The sequence below is a fragment of the Arctopsyche grandis genome, chromosome 3 (assembly GCF_051622035.1).
Source record: "Arctopsyche grandis isolate Sample6627 chromosome 3, ASM5162203v2, whole genome shotgun sequence".
In the NCBI taxonomy this organism is placed as follows: domain Eukaryota; kingdom Metazoa; phylum Arthropoda; class Insecta; order Trichoptera; family Hydropsychidae; genus Arctopsyche; species Arctopsyche grandis.
In genome coordinates this window covers 14,405,622-14,426,784 of record NC_135357.1, presented here as the reverse complement: position 1 = coordinate 14,426,784, position 21,163 = coordinate 14,405,622, and the positions used below count along the sequence as shown (strand labels likewise).

Below are 21,163 nucleotides of genomic sequence, written 5' to 3'. Positions count from 1 at the left end.
AGATACATATTACGATGTGTGGACCATAAGGAGAGTGGGAATGGACAGGAGCGGGGCGACGAGCTCATCCAACTGTCAAAAATTATAATTTTACTGATAAGGGCCAGTGAAAATGTAATTGTATATGATTTCACTGAATTATACCAAGTGAAAATGTAATTGGTTATGATTTCACTGAAACGTTAAATTTTATTTTTGTTATTGGCAACTCGTTTGATGTTTGATTTGCCGAGCGAACGCCGATTCTGTCGTGCGAGCTATTTTAGAGCTGTTAATTTGACATTAAATGTCGTTTTGACATTTGTAGTGTAATTTATTTTATAGCAGTGCCAAAAATATTATTCCTTAATTAATATATTATTCCTTAATTAATATACCATGATTGGGTATGTAATTTTCTTTTCAACAAAGCATTAGCTTATTTGAAAATTTTAAATAACTTTTTATAGTCTATGATAAGTTGATACGCTCGTTATTTTTATTTGCGTGGAAAATGTATAAAACGTGTATGGATGGCTTTAGACGCAGCGGGGAGCTATTTGGCGCGTTTTAGTTTTAAGTTTCCAGGGCACCGGCTCTGAACTAGAGGTTGTGTATTTTTAGTCCCAAGAAACCATCCCACTCTGCCCAGACTCGTTCAACTTCAGGCGATAGCTGACTGAAAAGTTTTCGTTTCGTTTTTCAGCTCGGAAAAATCGACAGACTATCCTCTCCATGCAATGCATTGAAAAACTTTTCACATCACATTTCTATCCGTTATCGTTTTCACCGAGTGTTTTGGGTTTATCTGAAGTACAAGTGAATTTCTAACATGATATATCTCAGTATAGCCCTATCGGTGAATCAACGTTTTTATCGAAGTTGTGAAACATTGTTATCATTACAACCTCTTGACGGGAATCGATTATGTCGTATTTTAATTTATGGTTATATTTCACTGCATATATTTAGATAATGAGGGTGTGAAAAGAATATATGTACGTATATATTTCATATTTTGGCATTAAAATGAAACATGCGGTCTACTATCGTACATATATGGCGTAGATAGCTTCACTATTATTGATGTGAAGCCTTTTTTGTATTAGATCAGAGATGCTTACGACCCAAGGGAGAAGCGTCTAGGGATTGAAACTCTACCTAATATTCGTTAACTATTGTTTTACTTTTATTTTTTTCCGTCCGATATATCCTTTGAATATAAATTCACCATATTATCTCAATACAAATAAATGTCGATGGAAAGTACGATAATGTGGTGTTGGTCAAAAAATGTACATACATATGTACAATATACATAGGTAAAGTTTTGAAGTGGAGGTTCGATGGCAATATAGTAGGCAATATTCATGAAAATTGTTGTCATTGAAAACGGTACTAATAAACTTTTCGACCAAAAGTAGATCCAATTGACGGGCTGAAAACCAGACTGGTACAAGTGATATTTTTAAAAAAAGCTGGTTTAAGTGCTAAAATGATAGCATTTCACATATGCTATTATTTTAGCACTTAAACCATTTTTTTTTTAAATGTCACTTGTACCAGTCTAGTTTTCAGCCCGTCAATTTATACTAATACTAGTGCTGTACACGATGAGGTGTCATCGCATGGCTGTTGGCATATTAAGTTATTAAATAAAAAAAAAATTAAAAGAAATGTCGGGTCGATCCTCACGCGTTCGAATTTTTTTCAAATGCCTTTTAAATATATTTATATTTATTTCTTTAATTTTAAAAAAGGTAATAACTACCTACATGTTAAAAATATAAAAAACAAATAGAAAAATGAATTAATTAAATAAATTTTCAATAGATGGCGGTAAATTCTCTGCCAAGAGGAAACATTGGTAGCAAATAGTATATATAGAAGTTTTTTTCTTTTGTTATTGTATTCGTAAACACGTTTTGGCAGTGGTTTAGCTGTGACGTTCATATGTGTGTCGAATCGAAACGACTATTATAGTACGGCGAGTGTTATCTCAGACAGACAGACACACAGACAGAATCGCGATATTATATAGATGTGATGAATATGTAAAATATATAAAAACCATCCAATACATTTGTGTCTTTACATACACCATGCCCTTTGATATATGTATAATAGAGAAATACATTTCAACTTGTTTTCAATATGTGTTTTTTAATTACAGTGAAATCGTTGTCGAAAACGGACATTAGAGCGGGACGTGGTCTGCGGTTGGGCGTCGTCCCGAAACAGGATGGCCACGATGGGCTCTTGGCCAGCCACCGTTGGCCAGTCGCTGTCCAACATCTGGACCCAAACATGGAACGGCATGGCGGACCTAGCTGAGGCCGTTGACGACCTCATCTGCAGCTTCGATTATTCGTATGCGGATGCGGCCATGGACACGCTTGCCATGTTCATATTCTTTTGGATCGTGTTCCTGCTGTTCTCCATCTGGCTGGCCAGATGGATCTACGGCAAGGTGAAGGCCCGCAAGCAGGCCATACCTCAAGAGGTTCCCAAGAAGCCCGTGACGGAACCGATCGACGAAACGACGCGCACCATTGTCGCGAACGAAGCACCAGGCGCCCTCGGCATTGTCGAACCACCCCTAGCCAAGCCGAAGCTGGCACCTTTGCCTTTGTCGAAGCCCCCGGCTGCGCCCAGGAGCGGGGGTGGTGTGTCCGCGACGCCGCCCAATCGAAAGCGGCTGTCGAGGATGTCTCCAGGTCCAGAGGTGCAGCAGCCGAGGAGGGGTGGCGGTGTCACCCCTCCAGGGTGTGTTGGAGCAGACCAGACCGCCGCCAGGTGGGCGACTTCAACCTTCGCGTGGTTGTACAGTGATTTGGTGGTTGTGAATGATCTGCTGCAGCTGTGGATACTAGCCATGAACGAGTACTCGAAAAAATCCGTCGAAGAGGTGAGTACAGTTATATCAGTGAACGGTCATAAATTATAACTCCGTATCCATCATGACTCATAATGGATATTCTGTATGCACTATTGTTGACTTTTGAAAAGCATAAAAAATATACGTATTTCATCTGTCGAATAAAAAAAAATCAACAAATAAATAATTAATCTATAGACGTATACTCCCGTTGCGCAAGTATTTATGGTTGTTTTGCGAAGAATGTAATAGTGCGCATGCTTGTGAATAATTCGGCCACCGAACGCTGCGATCGTGGTCTGAATTGTACAATCGACAAACAAATACTGGACATCGGCAAATATATACATATATAAAATGGTTCGGTGATTATTCCGCACACAGCTATCTCGTACACGTCACTAAAATCTCGATCGCGGAACATCTGGAACCTGAAAATTCCATCCATCGAGAGACAAACACGCGAACTTTCATACTAACGAGAACTGGAGTACCAGATATTCCGTATTTGAGGCAGCGATTGTCATGTGCGAAATAATTCGTTTACCATATAAAATATTGTATTGAAAACTTATCAATTTATTTAGTTTATATATGTACATATGTATATAGTATTATTTTACTTAATGGATGAGATATGTATGTATGTATGTATAGTTTCATGCAAATCCTGGTAGTGTTTCTCTCTACTTGATTTCAATACTTTGAAATTATTAATTGATTTGCATACTTAATAAAACGTAATTACCACGCGGTTACATCATTTGAAGTCTCATGGCAATCGTGGGTGTGTATCAGCCTTCTAAAATAATCTTCTCCACGCACGAGTAACTAACTCTACCTCTTCTTGCTTCAAATTCCTCAATGATAAATAAAGGAATTTTGGTTGAATAAAATGCCAATTCAAAACAAATGCATTATGATAGATAAACTTCAAGCTATGTTTTATTTTTTCTTTTTTTCCTTTTCTTTTTTGAATATCAATTTCTTTGAATATCAATTTTGTTAATATTGTCATCAATTTTTTTTGCTAATGAATGAGTTTTACATATGTTCTTCAGTGGTCTCAGTTTTGGATAGCCACATTCCGATACATTGTTATACAGTCTGAATATTCGTCAAACTTTTCAAACAACCCTTCAGTGTGAGACAAACATGAAACCCTTATTTGCACATATGGATATGTAAATATGTAAAATAATTTGACACGAAAAAGGATTTCAATTTGCACTGACATCATTCATAATAGGCGCAGATTTGTCAAAAACACACATTGGTTATTTTTGACAGGCTGACGTGGCTCGTTCCGGCCTCATCGCTATGTGTATAATTACACATAACACGGAAAGTGTTAAGATGCAGTGAAAACATCCGCACTGCATCACCGAATAGTATTTGGGTTGTTCATGTGTTGGTGTGCATTTCTGAAAATACCACTAATGTATGTAAGCTAAATGCGAATTCACAAATATGCGTTCGGCGTTTGGCCTTCTCTCGCGGTGTAAGCGTTTCATTTTTTTTTCTTTTTTTACTTTTTTTTTCATTGCTGTAACATTGCACAATGCTGTGATCTGGCACCAACGATAAAAATACAATAGACTTGGCCGCAATGCTGATTATCTTCTTTTAACAATAACAAACTATTGTATGTGGTCTTAAAAAACTAAAAATTAGCGTATTATCCTTTGATATATTCGTACATACTGAAGATTGTATATGATTTAATTTTAACTATTTTTTTATCATTTCTATTTGATTTAATTTTGAAGTACATATATGTATGTATGTATATCTAAGTATTTAATAAGAAAAACCTAAATTCTGAAAGTGAATTTGGGATAATTTTCGCGAAAGCTCTTAAAGTTATTAAATTAAATTTTCCGCTGTGTTGAAAGCTTCTTCGATGGCTTAATTATATTATATCGCTAGTATTGTCACTTGGGAATGCAAGTGAAGTGTATTTTTTTACTGCATTTACAAAAATTCAATATATATTTTTTATATATGTAAATATGTACAGTGAGACTTTAAATTAAATAAACAACAAAGAAGGGTAGGATCGTTAGTCATTTTAAACTCACGAATTTAAACATCCAAAATTTTAGTTTCAGAACGTATTTATCTAATATATAATTTCGAAAGAGACTTTGTATGTAAGGTTTGTTGGGAACATCAAAAAAAAATCAAAGTTTCTATGACTACGGCATCGACATCGTTGAATATTATTTTTTTTTCGATTCAAATAAATTTATTACAAAAACAAATGAATGTTTGCTATTAGATTTGTTTTGTCATTTTTAAGTTGTTTATATTAAAAATACCGAGCGAAGCCCGGTAAAATGACTAGTAAACTATATATGTATTTCTTGACGGAATACAATAGGAAGACCGCAGGAAAAATGGGTAGATGAATGTAAGAAAATGTGTGGGGTGAGATGGACGAGAGTTGCGCAAAATAGACGAGTGGAATCGTGTTGGAGAGGCCTTTATCCAGTAGTGGATGGTGAATGGCTATAGATGATGATGATGATGATATTCCTTGAAATATGTAGATTGGATTGGCAATCACGTAGGGCGGTTCACGTAGTTAGAAGAACGATAGATGGACGAAAGAAGTGCTCGAATGGTACCAGAGAGAATGTAAAAGTGTGCTAGGAAAGCCATAGGGGAAATGGGTGGATGAAATCAGAAAAATGTGTGGGGTGAAATGGATGAAAATTGCTCAAAACAGAGACAAATGGAATCGTGTTGATTAGGCCTTCATTCAGCAGTGGATAGCGAATGGCTGTGAATGATGATGGTTTAAAACTGAATACCTACTAATAAATTACTTTATTGCACGTGTAATTTTAAACCATGATATTTAGAAGTGGATGTTCAGTATAATTTGTAAATAAACTGATGAATTCTATGTAAATATTTCTATTGGATTACAGATACAGTTTCTGATAGAAGATTATATATGATTCGTTTATAAATATTTGTACGTTTGGTAGTGTGTGGTAGATTTTTGGTAATTTTCTTCATTCTTTTATTTTGTTGTCATGAAAATACATGTTTTGTAAAATTATGTATGTAGCTAAGTCTTTAAAATCGACTTAAAATAAGTATGTAGGCATTTAAAAATAGTTTTGTATATAGGATGGTAAATTTACATTATATTACAGATTTTTATCTAAAAACCGTCTCATGCCAACGAAATTCTCCCGAGTGCCATGTTGGGCAAGCGTGTCATATGTGGGTTCGCCATTACCGGTGTTTTTTGACATATACATTTTATTTTGGAAAGCTTCTGCATAATATATTCTACATATTGTTTATGTTGTTTTGTTTTTGTTTGTGATTTGTAAAATTCATATTTTTTTCTTTGTTTTGTTTTTTAATCTACCTCAATAGTATCCCTGAAATTTTCAAATACTTATTGTGCATAGTACATAGAATAATATTATTTCGACATACATACATAGTTGAACTCTTTTAGTTAGTTATTTATACGATTAACGAGTGATGAGCCCGGTAATCGAAGATTTATTTTATTTACGTGAGAAAAGATGATCAGTATTTTTTCAATTGACGGCTATTGATATAGTAAATGTAAATATTTAGATATGTACGTTTATAGCCGCGGGATTCAATCGATGTAATCTTTACATTGGTAGAATCTCATGCTCTATTTATTACCGCTGATTAATTGCTCGGTGAATCCATTGTCAAATGCAAGGTCCTTGTCATTTAGCGTGTGCTTGCTATTGTAAGGAGGAACCCGTGTTTATTATCCATGTGGTTATAAATCGTCATATTGAATGACTTCCTCTAAAATAAACGCCGAAGACAATCCGTATCGACAAAACTGAAAATGTATACACATATCGAACGAAAAGAAAAATAAACGTGATTCAGAAAAGTGTTTTGGATCGCGTGATAGCGTCATATTTTCCCAGACATCTCATCTATAGCATTCCGAGTGTGTAGGAAAAATATGCATATTGTTTATTGTTTTGTATGTAAAAATGTCCATAAATAAAATCTTTTTGATATGTTGTGTTTTCTACTAAAACTATCGGCTTTCAGGTTTTCAAAGTAGAAACAGAATATTAGCTGTCAACGCATACATTCGATACTTGACAAATATGTTGACAAATAGCCAAGCTTCTGGATGTTGTTTTGTTATAAAAAAAGCGTTGACGTTTTCAATCGCCACTTTTTTTTCGATTCCATCACTATTGATGAAATACACTTTGTCATTTTAAAGGCCTCTTGGCTGAATGTGAATGACATGACTTGTCACGTTTCCGACCAAAGCGACAACCAAGTCCGAAGCTACATAGAACTGAGTTCGTTTTAAGTCAGTGAGGTATTTGAATCGACTAAAAGACTGAAAATTTTCACCCAGTTGTTGCGTGAGATAATGTAATAATGGGTTTTCATTTTTCAAATTCGCTGTTATTATAATAGCCGTCATTTATAGTGCTGTTTCATTTGCATTATGTCATATATAGACGTCACGTTTACATCAAATGTCTTTTATCTAATATGAAAATTTAAAATTATTATAATTCTGTAACTTTGTGCTAATTGTCATTACTTAATTAAAACTTTAATTTTCTTTTTGCATAGCATCTCAATCCAAATCTATTTCAAAACTTCGTAGTATACTTAATAATAAATCGTGTATTTACTCTTAACCTTTCATCAATCTAATTAAGTTTATACATTGGATTGTTTCAATTGATTTATTATGAAAGGCGTATTGAAAAAACCATATACATAAATATTTAAAACCTTAACATTAATCAAAAGATCAATAGTGAAAGTTGTGAGTTTTTTTAAAATGATTTTGTGAAAATTGTAATGTAATCTTATCTGTATTACTAATATTATTGTAGTACACTAGTCATTAACAGACATTTATAAAAGGAATTATTTATTTGCTAGTGTTTTTATCTTACGTCACCTTGTTAAAAATAGTGTACATATGTATATGTTACAGTTCAAGTGTACTTCAGTTCGGTTCGGTCATGAGCATACTAGTTTATTCATACACGAACTATTAGTTTTAGTTTAAGTGTTAACAGTCAAAAGCTATCTTCAAATAGACTCATCATGTCTCATGAAACTTTAAACTGACAAAACTTTTGAGCTGTCAAAATTTTTGAGATTTCAAAACGCCTAGTATTTAAAAGGGATATCCTTTGGAACTACATTAAACGATATGTACACTTTGACTAACTTTGACAACATATGTATATTCTTCCATTGAAATACATAGGTCTACTCAAATGTACCTTATTATATAATATTACTACAATTTCGGTCACTATGAATACAGTATTAATGAACACTCACATATTTATTTTCAACAGAATCGTAAAATACCGAAATCTTCGTGAGATTAAAAAAAATGTATTTAAATATTATATAGAAAACTATCAAAAAGATTCTTAACTATATTTTGCTTATTACATAGGTATTGATTTCTTTATGATTTTTTTTTCTTACATATGTACATATATTACTAAATTCATTTAGAATAATTAGAACATGTATGAATTTACCACAAGGGAGTATGGTTAGACGTCCTAGTAACTTCACGTGCATCATACTCGTATATCGTCTGGCTGCTTCCTCGATTCCGGTGACCCAAAGAATGGTAAGCACGAGAACTCGAAGAATCACTCGGTACATTCGAAGACCAGAATTAAACTCTCGAGCCGTGCTGCTGGCGCATTCTAATTCTAGACGTCGTTATTTCGAAACCGGGCGACGGAACGCAGTTTTTTTTCAGCTCGTGAAAAACTCTGAAAGAAGAGGAAGTCGACTGGTATGACGAGACGCGTATTTCCAGATTTCGTCTGAGAGAATGCCGGCTGTCAAACGCGCTGACGCAACTATTGCGTTTGCCGCTGCACACATAACACATTACCGGCCGGCGCAATTACGCGTCTTCCACAAATCTTACTACGATGATACATATCTATGTAGTGTTGGAATCTTTTAGTGAGCCAACATACATATGTTGATGTAGCACTCCGTCTCGATGGTTTCTTTCACTCGGTTTTTTTCGTTGGTTGTCGTTTTAGAAGTACGCGCGTACAACACTGTGGTCTGTTCATAGTTCGTTGATTCTCTGCTTGCTCCAGAGGTTCTGTTATATGATTCAATCACGCTCGATGGTTCTTCTATGGGTTCGTCTTTAATTAATTAGTGGCTACGCAATTATGGCGTTCGGAGCTCTTTTCCATTATCTCGGACTTTTTGATTATACTTTGAGATTGATCTGTTATGCACTTCTAATGCAATCTGCGGTAATTTTATCCCATTCGCCAGATGCTTGACTAATTATTTCAACGCTTTTCAATGCTAATTCATTTATTGCAGAAAAGTCATCGCTATAGCTAAGTAAATGACACATTAAACATATAATAGTGCTATTCAACTAATATGTGAATTCATGTTGATAGTTATTTGATTGAGTAATTTAATTTCATCATTATTTAACGTTGATTGCAACGAGTAATGCTGCCAGTGCCCTGTCAAGCTGAGCTGTTATGCTTTGAGGTAGCTACGCCACTGGATGCTGCTCAGATGATGGCACGGGTTTAGGTATAGTTATGTCGACAATTGGTGTAGATATCTAAATTGTCTTGGCAAAATTTCAGAAATCTGAGAGTTATGCGCCGATCGACCAGCTATTATATTTTATGACAATATGTTGATCTGTAAAAGTGTATCAAAAAATGAAATTTAATCTCGTATATCTTCGTTGACACGAACGTGTCAAATTATGCACAATTTGAGTGTGCAAACATTGAAACGACCCAAACGGTATATGTATTTTGATTTCGACACGCAATTTCTTTTTTTTAAAACACGAAATGGAGATTAGCTAAATGGCGATTAAAAATTCATTTAAAATTTTCAGTGTGTAATTTTGCATTGAGGCATTGGTCACGTCCTCAATTAAATAATATATACGTTTACATATATGTATACATAATATAGAAAAAAATGTTTCATATATGCACACACTTCAAAACCTATTTACAGTCGGTCGATTCGTATGATACAAATATGTACGTAGCTTTTGTATGTTCTTTTTCTATATTTGTGTATGTATGTATGTATATTTATGATGAAAGAGCTTCTTGAAAATCGTACAAATGACCATTTTTTGCAGAAGATAAATAACCGACGCTAATTGTCTGCCTGGTTTATTTTTTTGTACTATCAAACCTCCATTATGCTCTTCTTTTCCTTTTACCCAAATTGTGCAATCTTAAAAAAGGTAACGAGTCGTTTTGTGTCGTGAAGATTGAGAAGTTAATCATCGCAATCATCATCGCCATTTCAGTAAAAAAAAAAAACGAACGATGTCACAGAGACCGGTTCGTGTTTCTTGAGTATATGTATATGTATTCTTAGTTTGTTTTTGATAAATGACATCCACGTCGTAATGTATCGAATAATATGCAAAACCATATCCGGTATTAGACGGACAACACGTCCTGCATCCGTTTCAAAAATTTTGTAACGCATCAATTTTCGTATGTATGTATTTAAATTTTACTGAAATCTAATTTAACACATGTAGAGCATGTTAATTATAATATTTTTGTAGTAGCTTTTGAATACATTTAATTCTGTGCCCTTCAAAAAACTGTAAAATTTCGCCTTTATTTCTTGCAACACTTCCATGAGATTTTAATTGATATCTGTTATTTTTTTTTCTTTAATATTTAAATGATGTATTCGACTGTAACATATGTTTAATATATGTACATATATACATATACATATGTTACAGAACATAATAACATACTGTTCAAGAACATACTATGTATGTACATAGTTTGTTCATACACGAAACAAATTTGGTTAGTTTTCGTGTACATAAAATAACAAATTGACAAACGAACTGCATAGTTTGTTATAACACAAGTTACTTATTAGTATTCTAAATCGTTTGTCTCATCCTTTATTTGTGTACGTTCGCTTAACTGTGGTTGTTATATTTTAAATGTTAGCGGAATCGGGAATTATAGCAACGTGGTAATGTGGTTTCCAAAGGATTTCCCTTTTAAATACTTGGCGTTTTGACAAGTGTCATGCGACAAGTGTCGCATGACTCAACAGGTGTCATGCGACACCTGTTGAGTCGATTTGAAGATAGCTTTTGACTGTTAGCACTTAAACTAAAACATGTATGAACTAAGTGAACTAGCTAGTATGTTCATGAATGAACCGGAGTGAACGCTTGGACTGTAATATACATATATACATACATATGAGCCGTTATATTTAAAAGTGGCGGAAGTCCAATTTTCAATTCCAAAAACATTATTTCTGTTTGACTTAATTCACAAATTGTTATCACTTCTTTTAATTCCATATGTCCAGAATTTCGGAAAAGCAGAATAAACGTATTACAGTCCACCAGAATTTTTTAAATATTGTTAAACACAAATTATTATATTTAATGTTTTTTTTTCTGATAATTCTCGAAATGAAGAAAAGTGGACTTATGCCACTATCAAATATAACGGCTCATATGTTTCGTATATTTTATTTTTATTCTTATTCCGTGAGTGTGCTAAGGTGAATATCTGACTCAGAAATCTGAAACGTTATTGCAGTTGGAAAGCAAAGTTTTAATTTACAAATATTATAGCCTTGGAAGCGGTTCGGACATGGTTGTTAATTTTGCATAAAAACGCCTTTACTTTTGATTAATTTACTGTCTTCATATAGAAAAATATTTAATTGATTACTGATGAAAACAAAAACCATAGATCTAGTCATATTGGGAAACAGAACGTGTGCGCAATAATTTATGACTTTTGTTTTCAAAACATTTGTTTAAAAAGTAGCATAGGTATTTTGAACTATATATTGGTACATATTTCGGAAAAAAGGAAAATTTTTGATTATTTTTGTTTATGTTTGATTTTTCATGTGTTCTATGTATTTAGTTTTTTTTGTCGTTTCTTTCCGCATGTATTTTGTCATTATTTGCTCCATTTAGTAGTTTGTTTAATCTTATGTTGAATCTCTAACTTCGTGATATTGGCCTTCTTCTTGATTGCGTTGGGTTGGAGTTCGTTCAACCACAGGTTCTTCGAGTGAGACGATAACGGTAGCCAGTGATCTAACAATGGTCACGGTCACCACTCCTCGCTCTCTAAATGTCTTTTTTGGTGAGATCGCATTCTGGCGCCATTTTTCATCTTCTTTTTTGCACTTCGATTTTTTCGTAGCATTGCGGTCGATCGTGCGAGACGGCCGCATTCGCGACAAAAGGTCACGGGAAGACATCGGAACCAAGAAAGAACTTCAACACCACGTTCTTTTAACTATCTGTACAATATGTATGTATATACGCAGACCGATATGTATTTCTAGTTCAGGCGGTGCATATTCTAATTACGTTCATATGTTATATTTGATGATCTCATTGACGCGAGCATTGCTATACATAGGTTCTGAAGATGATGACTGACATCATTGGATACACCTGAGTGCTTTTTTTTAAGTGCATACATTCGAACGTTATAGCTGTTGATTCACCGTGAAAAACTTTTCTTGAAATGGTTACTTTCAGTTTATACATAGGGTCACCATATTTCACAGGACTCGTTTGGGACAGGACAGGAATGTTTTTTACGTCCAAAAATTTTATAATTTTCCTTCAAATAACCATTATTGTCAAGGAGATATAATATTTTTTCTGAATCTACAATTATTATTAATTATTGTGTATTTACAAGGAAAATAGAAACAAACATTCAAAAAACAAAACAATATAATACACAATGGCCATGCGCCGCAGGTTGATTTTTCTTCTGAAACATATAAAATTAACAAATAAAATAATTTAAAATGTTCCAAATAAACATTCTCGGTTTCTTTTAATCGCAAATTTATGTGCAATTGAAGATTTTGGTTTCTTTAAATTTCATTTTTTCTCTTGTTAAATCATATAACTTACCAGAATGTACTTTTCTTTGAAAGAAGAAAATGAAACAAGATTAAAAATTAAATATAATATAATATTGTATTTTACAGTTATTTAAAAATAATTATGAAGAAAATAAATAGCACACTGATTTTTTTTTTCAGAATGTAAAACGAATCATGTAACAAAATATTTGTATGTTACTTTAAAATTAATATCATCATCATCATCTACAGCCATGCACTACTGCTGGATGAAGGCCTTTCCAACACGCTTCCACTCGTCTCTGTTTTGCGCAACTCTCATCCCTTTCACCCCATTTCACACTACCCTTGTCATACTTCTCAGCAACGTATTCCGTTTCCTGTCTTTCCATGTTATGCCAAGCATACAGCGTTCCATATTTCTTTGAGTTGCAATGACTTTGTGTAGCAACTTGGCGTTCAATGTCCAAGTTTCCTATTTATACGTCATCACTGGTAAAGCACATTGATCGAAGATCTTTTTTTTCAGGCAAAGTAGCGTTTTTGATTTAAAACCGCATTTCCAAAATTAATATAGTGTATGTAAATGCATATTTATATACATATGTAATAATATTTTTTCTGGAAACAAATTAATTTTAAAAAACAAGGAGAATATGGAAATACATAAGTATAATAAAATTCGTCTGTGCATCAGTGGACGGAAAAAACGGGGCTTTCCCTGTCAAAATGGGACGTATGGTCACCTTAGTTATACAGAACTTTCAGCACTTTACAATTTTGAGTTTCCGGGAGGTCCAATACTAAATTTAAGCGTTTCATCAATCGAATGATTGAACCAGTGGTCGAATAGGTTTATAAGGGCAATATCCATTATGCAAACGAAGGCGCATACGTTTTGCATATCATGAATAGTAAACGGACCTGAATTTCAATATGCTTAATGTAAATGTCCGCTCGGCCGATGCTTTGGTGTGAAGTAAAGGTAGACGTGGTTCGCAATCAGCTGTTTGGCTATTTAGCGTGATTCAGTGTTAAATCATGTGTGTGCAGTTTTTGGCTTCGGTTCAGATTATCAGTATGGAGAGCGAGGCTAGACGATCGGCAACACCAGACCAGGGTCACGTCTTACCAGTCAAATGCCGTTCGTGGCAGATGGTCTATCATTTGAAATAGCGCCGGTGAGATTGCTTCGGGTCGTCGAGCGATTTTTGGCATCGGTTGCCTTTTGGCATCGACTGTTTGTACTCTCGCTACCGTTGTCATTAACCCTTTCATTGCCTGGGACTTCCTTTTTGAAGTATTGTACTCACTGTTGGACTAAGTATAATTATTCGAGGCTAATAATTTTCGATGACTCATTTCTTTTAGGCAATTGCTCGATATAGTCCTTAGTTACGTCCAATTACTTTTGACCCTCAATTTCAATCGGTTCGTGCCATGAGGTGATAACCCACACCTATATTTGGAATAAAACATTTATGTACAAGGTTCTGCACTAATTTAAAACTTACGAAAATAAGCCATATTTTTATTGGTTTTCTTTGAAGTGGTTTATTTCGGGAGAAAATTCGTAATGGAATACATAATGCTCATTTGTGATGTGTCACAATTCAAAATTCGGCATTTTTAATAGATTTATGGATAGCCGTGGCTTCCCACAGTTGACTTCAAAAAAGTTTTCATAAAATTGTGCTGATATACAGATTAGTAAAGGGCGGACTGGAAGCGTGCTTTTTCCAGGAATCAGGGCGTTTTGGGTCTATTTACAAAGCTAGAGTGCAAAAAAAAGGTTCTTCATAAAACTGGATAAAGCCCAGCGAACAATTAACAATGAACGGCACGCTTCCGGTCGGACCTCTACTGATTAGTACGCGGCAGTGGCGTACCGTCATTGGGCTAAAGCAGGGTTTCCCAATCTATGTTCCGCGGAACACCAGTGTTCCGCTGAACCCGAATAGATGTTCCGCTACAATTTGGAGAGCTTTTATTCGCTGCAAACCAGTGGCGGCTCGTATATATGGGCTGCGGGGCTACAGCCCTCCCAGTATAATACAAATGCATGCTATATTTGCCGTCCATTTGGGCTGCAGGGCTGCAGACCTCCCAGTATAGTACATATGCATGCTATTTTTGTCTGCATTTGATCACCGGTATGGTCAACGAGCTAACAACAACCCGATTAATCTCTGCAGCCCCCCCCCCCTCTATGAATTCTCACGAGCCGCCACTGACTGCAACACATTTAAAAATCTTCTACTTCATATTGAAAGGCGAGTGATGATCAATCTACACGGTAATCTTTCTAGTAGCATAGAGAAAGAGTTAATTCATCGTCTTGGAGTTTGCAGTGAATATGCATTGCAAATGGATACATCTACATATGTCGCAGGACTACCTGTACTACTAGTATTTGTTCGTTACACATATGATAAAAGTATTGAAGAAGATTTACTCATGTGCGCATATTTAAATGGACAAACTACATGAGAAGATATATTCAACTGTATTAATGATGACATTACAAATTAAGAGATAGGTTGGGAGAAGTGTATTGATATTTGTACAGATGGTGCTCGAACAATGGTAGGAAAGATGCAAGGTGTTGTATCACGTACCCAGAAAGTAACTACAAGAGCCACCAGCAGTCTCCTGCCTTACATACATATGTACATGTTTGAATGAATTAAATTTTAAAGTAGATGGAAGAAGTTTCCAATGTATTTTTAGAACACCTACATAACTTGAAAAAAAAAACTCTTTTGCAATATTTTCCGAGAACTAGTAAGGACGATTCCTGGTCTTAGAATCCATTTTCCGTGACAATTAAACCAGTAGGCTTAAACTCAAGTGACTATGAAAATCTAATTGATTTAATTAGTGACTCTGATTTGAAACAAAAATACAAAGATCAGCCTTTAAATGATTTCTGGGTCGGTTTTTCAGATGAGTACCTTAATTTTTCAAAACAAGCTATTATTGGCTTACTTCAGTTTTCCACAATATATTTATGCGAAGCGGGATTTTCTTATTATGCTGCAATGAAGTCAAAGTGAAGGAACAGGCTCGACGAAACACCAGATATTAGATTGCAACTTACCAATACTGTGCCTGATATCAAGAAAATATGCAATTCAAGGACATTCAGTGCTTTGTTTATTGATATTTTTATGTTTATATTATACTAGTTGTTTTACCCGGCTCCGCTTAGTATTTGTAATATGCATAAACAGCGTAAACATGGCGAATTTAATAGTAAATATTAATTTGTTTTTTTATTAAATTTATTTGAATCGAAAAAAAAATAATATTCATCCCATCGAATCGTCGTCATAGAAACTTTGACTTGTTTTCGATGTTCTCAACCAAAAATACTTACATACAAAGTCTCTTTCGAAATTATATACATATTAGATTATAGTTTTATATTTAAAAATAATTACTAAATAAATTATGTGTTTTAATAACATATTTTTTTTTAATTTTTTCTTGTAGGAATTACCCAACCTTAAAAATAAACTATGTAAGTGTTCCGTTAAAATTTCCGGGTTTGCGAAATGTTCCATTGCAGAAAAATTACATTACACTGTTGTCGCAAATCCACGAGACGTAGTTTCTTTAAAGAATAGCTGTACCGCTGTCTTGTTTTAATGCATATTTGCTATTAACATTTTTTTCTTTCGTAACATCTCGTTATATTTAACACTAATATGCAACAATTTAGTTTATATACTATTTTGTCAATATGTTTAATGCTATTCGAGTCGAGTACGTATTTTAGTTATTGTGATAGCTAAGTTTGCCTATACTAATGTGAGAAATTCAAATTGAGCACAATATGGCCAATATAGTGGATCTATGTACTTGCACGTGCATACTATATACGTACATATATAGTATTCACTTAATATTATTGTATTGTATTATATGTATAATACTATATGTATGCGGCATAGAAAGGGTTAATAGTGTAATCGTTTTGCCTGCATTGGCAGAGCTATTATGATTTTTATTGCTCACAGACATCTTAATTGATGGCGTTCATGAGGTCAATGTAATGATTTGTCCAATAAATTAAATTTGCAACTGCTGTTTTTGACTTTTTGCACGGCATTTGAAGGGTCATATTTGTCAGATGTGCGGTTTTCTTTATTTTTAGAATTGTATGTAGTTTGTTTTCGTATATTATAAACGGTTATCTATAAAATTTTGTCATTATGCAATTTTTTCACCGTATTCGATAATGACTTCATCGAAGTTTTGTTTTTAAGTACCCTCTCCATATTTAGCGTACCAGTGATCCTTGACACCGAATCAACTGGTGTGTTTATGTATATATTTGGCATTACTTTTCCTTCTCGTTGCATTTATTTTGAATTTGCACTAATAAATCAACGTAATCATGGATATGCAATATGATAAGGCAAGCCTTGAATTATTCACGTTAGATTATATCGGGAATGACTTAGTTTTGTTTTAATATGTACATACATACATACATACATATGTACGTAGGTGAATCGACTTTTCATTTTGTATGATGTCACAGTTCATATGCGATGACTTCACAGTTCGAAGCTCGTTCAAAATTGTTACAAAAATACAGTAATAATTTGAAACGTCAAAAGAGTCAACTTTGTAACACGTATTATATTTTGTGACAAAAAATGTGTACAATTATCATAAAATGAGTGGCAGGTGTCAAACTGACCTTACTGGCGTTTCTTAAATGGAAATGCTCATACTGATAAAAGTCGATTATTTTATATTTTATGCCAAAAAGAACAAGAAACATGCTCTTTCAAAAATTATTATTTTATTAGTTTTTAAAATAAATAAGTAATATTATGTTTACAATATATAAATTATATTGTTTTTACCACTATTTTCGTATATATGTATGTACATATTTTGAAATTGTACGTATTTTGAATTTGAAATTGTTGTCATTAGAAATTATCTAGAATATTAAAAAATATGTATTTACTATTTTGTTTTCTCATTTCCAGCATGGCGTGGGCGTCGAAATGGTCAGAGTCCTTGCCGAAAGTCCAGTACCAAAGATTTCAAATGTTTTCTGCGAATGCGACTCAAAGGATGATGTGGTTTGTATTTTGACGGTTATTTTAAGTTTTTGTGCAACGTTTAAGTCTTAGATATTAGCGAAAATATACATTTTTATTCATTTAAATTATTGTACTGCACTTATTACACACTTATTTTCTACAGTTTTGTATTTTATTACAATTACAAAAGTAACAATAATGCAATAAAATATGACAGTAATTCATCTAACAGTAAAGCCACTTAATTTTTCGTTCGTCGAATTATATATGAATTCATATTCTTAATTTGGATAACGGAATGTTTAATTGCAGACAATAACTTGTGATTGTGAGGCCACACCAGCTCTTCAGCTGAAAGCTTTCAGACAGAAGGGTGAGAAGGTTGAAGTAGCACATTACAGAGTCAATGTTAATAGGTGATGAGATTTGTATAATTAATTGGCTAGTTAAAACGTCTTATGTATAGCCTGAAAGTCATCACTAAATCTGTTTGCTTTACAGATTCCGTGCACGATTACGCGTTTTATGCGTAACTGAAAAGTTGACTGGGGAGTTCAAATGCGATGGTTGGCCTGATGTTAAAGTAGCTTTAGCACCTGTTGGTCCGTTGAGAAGTAATTCTGACGAACAACAGTTACAAGAAGTAATCAAGTGAGTTATTATTCTTATATTCATTATGTATGTGTATTTCATCGAAATTTAAAAAAAAACATAATATGATTCTCTTCTTTTAGTGAAATAGTAGTGAATGCCTTGAGGAATACACAAGTAGAGTTTAGTCTCGCCCACTATCCAACATGTCCAAGATTAAGAAGAATCACGGAAACTCCATCTCGTATGCTGCCCACACATTACGATTCCATGGTAAATAGAATTCCAATGGTTGGTTGAAATTTGCAGATGAAATAAATGTTAACATATTGTTTTGTTTACAGTTAGGTCAAAATCCGCAATACTGTTCGACTCCAAACCAGCATATGGAAGAACAATTGTTGGCTGGAGACAAGCGACTCTTAGTGAAAGTAGTATCTGCACAGCATCTAGGAGCAAGTTCCCCGACGGGTTGCAAAAATCCTTACTGCGTTGTAGAAATGGATGATCCCCCACAGAGAAATCAAACTAGTGTTAAAAAGGATACTTCAAGTCCATATTGGGACGAACACTTTCTTTTGTAAGATGATGTTTTGTTTAGTTATGTATGAAATTTATTTAATGTGTTTTTAACGTTTTATTGTACTTCTAGCGACCTTTCTCCAAATACCGCTGAGCTTCTTTTTGAAATTTTTGACAAAGGAAGTGGTACAACATCTACATTCTTAGGCTTAGGTATCGTTGGTGTCGAAGAACTTCTCATTAGTCCGTCTCAACGCCAATTGATCAGTCTGCAGTCAAGACCATTGCAAGACGACCCAGTATCTGGAATACTCACTGTTGAGGTACTGCTATAAAGACATCTTAAAAATATTTCTTCAAAATATAATAAACGAGATTCTAAAGGTAAAAATATTATTTTCAGTTTTTGTTCATCGAAGGTGCTGATATACCTTTGACAGAGGGTCGACCCTTTAAATTGAAAGAAACACTAAAAACTAAATCTCCATCTGGACACACTGTGACCACTACCAGAACCATGTTCAAACAAAATGGTATGCATTCAAAGTCAAGTTTTGGTTTTTGACGAGTTTTTCTATTACGAAATTAGCTTATTAACTATATATATATATTGGATTGAATTATTAGATGTGGCAATGAATGGTAAAGCTCAAATTGCTGAAACAGCTATCAGAGAATTGGAGAGAAGCCCTAGTACACAGGCCAATAAATCAACACTTATTATACATAGTGTTCAGAGGGTGAGTGCTTTTTATTACAAAAATATATCCATTCTAACATGAGCTATATAACAATAATTAACTTGAAACATTGAAAATTTCATTGTAAATACTTATGTTTTCATATAAATTATGCTTTGATTTTTTTTATAACAAATTCGTACTGTTGAGTTTTTGTGTGTGACTTTTTTTTATTAATATTTTGTTGTTTTACATTTTTTTTTTGCAAATCAAATCCAATCTTCAGACGCCCAAGCAAGTCGTAAAGGTAATTTGTATACTAATATATTACAAACACATTCAATACAATTAAATATTAGCTTATTATGTATGTATAAATATATACATATGTAAATACAAATGTACCTTATATCCTAATCCCTTTGTTGTCTGAATTTTTTTTTTGCCATTGACATACTTACATATATGTAGACATAACAGGCAGCAAAGGACTAAGCTTTATGCGTTTCTAACAAATTCTAATTACGTTTTCTTGCATGATTTTTTGGAATGATTCCTTATCTGACTTGAAAACCAATTGAAATCTCTCTTCGATGATATACTAAATGAAGGTTGAATTGACCGAATCGGGAAATTTCATAGAAGTGGAACAGTCCAATGCGGAAGCTCAAAGCAAAGAGGGACATTCTGATGAAGTACCTTCAGACAATGTAGAGAATACTGAATTGACAGATTCGCCAACTAATAAAACGGGAGATAAAAAGGTGACAGTAGACATCAGTAAAAATAAGCTCATGGAAGAAAAAGAAAATGGCATGGATACATTTAATGGCAGTGGTCTCATTGGAAAAATACACGTATGTTTGATTTGTTTTCAAAGTTGCATTATTATGTGTATGCATTTGTTTTTAATAACAATTTATTTTAAAATTATTCGGTATGTAGTACATTATTATTGGAAAAATTGTTATTTTAATATTTTTTTTATTTATTTTGTTAGCAGCCTGGAGATGTACATGCCAATTCTGTAGCTGAAACTAATGGGGAGCCACCCGAAAGAATACCTAGACAGAAAAAACGAAAAGACTTCTTTGGAAACATTAAAAGACGGTAATTATTATGAAGGATCGATTAATCAATAACTTTTCATAAACTAAAATTTTCGTACGATTTATTGTTATGTAGGTTAGGAAGATCTAGAATACGGACAAGGTCTGTAGATGTTCCAGATAGTGGTAGTGAAGACCAGCCCAACTTTAGAAGTGTGAGCGCTGATAGACAAAACTTTTCAGGTCTGAATTTTTAAAGCTTATTTTGTTATTTCACCAAAGAATTTTTATCAAAAGGGGGATAAGTTATTGAAAAACATAAAATTAGTATATTTGTAATTGATTGTACAGATAATTCCTTATCAGTGCCTTCACCAACTAGAAATTCACTAGGAAGACCTTCAGTTCCAGGTTCACCGGCGCAGTCTGGTGACGAGTCCAGAACATCTCGCAGGTACCAAT

The 21,163-nt window shown here is 33.8% G+C and overlaps 1 protein-coding gene across 1 annotated transcript in view; it reads left to right on the top strand.

The window, feature by feature from the left end:
- The window catches only part of LOC143910092 (uncharacterized), a 40,163-nt gene that overhangs the window by 14,902 nt on the left and 4,098 nt on the right, over positions 1-21,163 (top strand). Inside the window, exons 2-15 of the mRNA XM_077428459.1 lie at positions 2,153-2,887; positions 17,803-17,898; positions 18,172-18,275; positions 18,361-18,510; positions 18,594-18,723; positions 18,795-19,030; positions 19,103-19,295; positions 19,376-19,505; positions 19,600-19,712; positions 19,939-19,959; positions 20,264-20,509; positions 20,653-20,762; positions 20,838-20,944; positions 21,053-21,155. Of these exons, the coding sequence (XP_077284585.1) occupies positions 2,222-2,887; positions 17,803-17,898; positions 18,172-18,275; positions 18,361-18,510; positions 18,594-18,723; positions 18,795-19,030; positions 19,103-19,295; positions 19,376-19,505; positions 19,600-19,712; positions 19,939-19,959; positions 20,264-20,509; positions 20,653-20,762; positions 20,838-20,944; positions 21,053-21,155 (2,405 nt within the window). The 5' untranslated portion in view covers positions 2,153-2,221. The remainder of the gene's footprint in view (positions 1-2,152; positions 2,888-17,802; positions 17,899-18,171; positions 18,276-18,360; positions 18,511-18,593; positions 18,724-18,794; positions 19,031-19,102; positions 19,296-19,375; positions 19,506-19,599; positions 19,713-19,938; positions 19,960-20,263; positions 20,510-20,652; positions 20,763-20,837; positions 20,945-21,052; positions 21,156-21,163) is intronic.